Here is a 3,799-nt window from a genome sequence, read left to right as displayed (position 1 = left end):
AATTGTTGTCCAGCAAATTAAATTAGGTTGATCTAATACATAACTCATTAGTTTATCTAAGCAAATTAAGTAAGTATTGGCCAATGAGTAATAGCTCAACTGGCATAATCTCTCCATATTCAATTAAAAGGTTGTGGATTCGAGTCTTATATTTTTGGTAAAAAAAAAAAAAAATTAAGTAAGTATTGAAAGGTTCGAATTTCGATTTATGCACGTAATAATTCATTGGTCAGTATCTTAAATAAAGCTCAGATTTCGCGAAGTATTAATCCTTAGCGTGTCGAACCGAAAAATATCGTGAGAAACCAAACAATAAGTAGCAATCAGATATTTGGTTGAGCTATTATTAATTTGTTATAGTTGCAGTCAAATGCTGAATTGCAATTTGCAAGGAGCATTAATAGCTTCACATGGGTTACTAAGTAGATGCTCCACAAACGTCACATTCAACTACCACAAAAAACAACAACAACAATGTTTACATGCAAGGTATACAGAATCTATTTTTGCTTTGCTTCTTGGCATTCACTCACTTGAACAATAGATACCGGCAACCGCCAACCAGGTAACTTAACATGCCTAATCTAGTTTAAGAATCTTTCTTTTATGGTATATCATGTGAAACTTCAATTACTCCATGTATCATCTTCATAGAGATTTGCTGTTGCAAACTCAACTCTTGCTCAAATCAAACTCAATTTGATCTTACATTTACATTGAGAATTAAATTATGGTTGAAGCACATTGATGAAAACATTAAGAGAACACATATAGTAAAAGTAGTAAATAATTAAGTATACAGTTTATTTTTTTTAAAACGCATTTGGCTGGTCCAAATTACTTGTACTTTGGTTTGACAGGTCCTCTTGGAATTTTGTTAAGGAATTTAGAATCCAAAGTCCTGAACAATCTTCTCACATCTTGGTTTCCTCTGAATGCAAGATAATTCACTTCCTCTTCATATCTCTCATACATAGCGGGAAGACTCATCATGCACACAAACACTGCATAGTATTTTATAAAATCAACAATTAATATTAAGCCTTAAATAAAACCTACATTTAAAATTGTTGGGTTTGAGATCTCACATAAGTATATCAAATTCAAAGTGTTGAAAAGATTTCCAATTGCTGAAATGATCCAGAGGCCGGAAATTGTCTGAAATTCATCAATAACCACTTTATGTCAATTAATTAACTAACAAATTAGATAATCAATAATTCATTAAATGCATGTATATATATATATACCAGAAAGAAGAGTGTCAAGTCTTTCCCGGTTGAAATATCATAAAACTTCATCAAGAACCAGTTGAGTTTGTTATACAAGTATGCAAAGGTGGATTCTGGAATTTCAAAATAATAGATTTCGGGAATGTTCCTGATGCAAACATTTAGCCACGGAAAACAAAGGCGTTAAATGAAAATAATTAATAAATAAGTATTTAATTAGATGAATTATGACGTACGTACCAAGTGATTAGTCCAGCAGCATTATACCAAACAAAGAGGATGAGCATAATGGCTATGAGAATGTGACAGAGAAGAGGAACAAGATTGTATTCCACCACTTCAAACAGAAACCAAATGAACGAGAAACCACCCACAATCGCTGCCGACAGTTTCTTGTCTCTCCATAACAATATTTCCGCAACTGCAAAATTGCACGCAAGAATTAAAAGACCATGCTACATGAACATAAAAAAAATCATTCGCTTAAAATATATGTTGAAAAATAAATGAAAAATTTGTGTGCAAATTATATTGGTTTATATGTATACAATTTTGTTAAATATAAATGTAAATTATATAATTTTTTATGTATAATTTTTTTTTGTAAATATTGATTGCAAATTATTATTGAATAAATACTAATAAAAAATAATAATATTTACTGATTGGCCATGCAGCATTGCTCGTAATTAAATACTCGGATGGAAAATGCTTTTCAACCTTTTTCCTTTGAAATTTAGCGGATAAAATATTTGATTACATGAAATATAAAAAATGGTAGAAATTCAGGTGCAGTCGACTTCACGTGAAATTGATAATTGAAAGCTGTTAGATTATTTGACTGATTTGACTAAATTTTCATCTAACGGCTCTTAACTATCAACTTCACGTGAAGTCGACTATAAAAAATATCTTACTCTTTCCTCTGCCGAGGAGTGCGTGGCCGTGAAGTGGTCTTTCATGGTGGCCAGTGAAACCTGAGGCTTGTGGAGTTTTATGGGTTCGCATAATTACGAATATAATTGAACTATTGAATGGAACTGAATTATTTGTATACGTAGTTTATATTGTATTCACTTGAAATGATTTTCAAGCACTGTTATGATTTATGCACCGTGAGGATCATATATACTATATGTAATGCATGGACCAATTAATTATTAATTAACAAGGTTCTAAGCTTTGTAACGAAGAAATTAATGAAGAGTAATCAATGAATTTGCATGCATGGATGGGAGGAAAGGTATGGCTTTGGCATAGCCTCCAAGTTTAATTTTATTTCCTAGGTATTCTGTTGGAGTCTCCCGGTTACCCTCACCTGTATCCTTTATAATGCTAGAGTCCAGTGAAGGGCTACCGTGCTTTTACAACCTTTTTTTTTTTTGTTTTTCATGTATACATGCATCATTATGCATACATGTATAGGATGATCTATTATATATTATTAAAAATAAATTTTTTTAATTAATAATATAATTGATATAATATGTTTTTGAACGTGTTTTTTAATTTATTTTATTTGATTTATTTAAATACGTTAATTAATTATAGGAATTAAGGTTTAAGAATTAAGATTCAAAGTTTAGATTTTAATTTTAAATTTTAATAAAATCACTAACTAATGTATATTATTCTTTAGAGTATTGGGTTCTTCATGGTATTGTTGGGTTGATACGAAGAATTTAAGGTTTAGGTTTTTTGTTTAATTATTGGTGTTTAGGATTTTTTAATTAGGGTTTAAGATTTAGAATTTGAATTTATTTTCTAAAATCTATTTTTAACCATAAACAACTTTTTGTTGTATTATTACGGATAAAAAACAATGATGGACTTCGACTACTAATGCATAATCATATCACCTTCTAAGAAATTGCACCGTAGATATGCATATCGAGATTTTTGTTTTCAAAATTAACACGAAAAGATAAATGTGTTATTTAACCTTTAATTTTTTTTTTCTTTCAACCATAGTGAATAATGCTATAAACTATAGAATGGTTTGTGTTTGTAGATTTAATAAACGAAAATATTAATGTATTTATTGTTATATTTCTAAGAGTTAAACCCCAAAATGGTCTTTGAGATTGGCGTCGTGCACTAAAATCGTCTTTAAGATTCCAATTGCACCAATTACATCTCTGAGATTGAGAAAAGTGCACCATATTAATCTCTGACTCATTTTCTATTAATGACATGATGACATGGCTTGATGGCGTGGAATGTAATTGACATGTGTCACTTCATGATTTGGCCACGTGTAATGATATGATGATGTGTTGATCAGTGACACGTGTCATGCTGATGTGGATTGTTGAGCCACGTGTCACAACAGTATTCGTCCACGTGTCGTACATTATGTCATCATTGTAGATGCACCAAATTAGTCCCTCACTTTGCATTAAGTGACTCATTTTAGTCCCTGAAATTGAATGTCGTGCACCAAACTAGTCATTTCACCAATTTTTTTTATTTTTTTTAAATTTAAAATTTTCAATATCTTGGATGCACTAATTTCATTTCTATTTTTTCGTATATAGTTTAAATACAAGTACTTTCATAAAAAGTTT

At 30.3% G+C, this 3,799-nt stretch overlaps 1 protein-coding gene across 1 annotated transcript; it reads right to left on the bottom strand.

Moving 5' to 3' along the window:
• Window positions 1–313: 313 nt before the first annotated feature.
• Window positions 314–2,340, bottom strand: LOC107616724 (Reticulon family protein). The gene is made up of 5 exons (XM_016318662.3): window positions 2,150–2,340; window positions 1,473–1,653; window positions 1,251–1,380; window positions 1,089–1,158; window positions 314–1,004 (listed from the first exon to the last, which is right to left on the bottom strand). The coding sequence occupies exons 1-5, from the start codon at window positions 2,238–2,240 to the stop codon at window positions 838–840; spliced, it is 639 nt and encodes a 212-aa protein (XP_016174148.1). The 5' UTR covers window positions 2,241–2,340; the 3' UTR covers window positions 314–837.
• Between the last annotated feature and the right edge of the window lie 1,459 nt (window positions 2,341–3,799).

This window comes from Arachis ipaensis, chromosome B9 (genome assembly GCF_059453495.1).
Source record: "Arachis ipaensis isolate K30076 ecotype BB chromosome B9, ASM5945349v1, whole genome shotgun sequence".
NCBI lineage: Eukaryota > Viridiplantae > Streptophyta > Magnoliopsida > Fabales > Fabaceae > Arachis > Arachis ipaensis.
The sequence above is the reverse complement of the archived record's forward strand: the minus strand, read 5'-3'. Positions and strand labels throughout refer to the sequence as shown.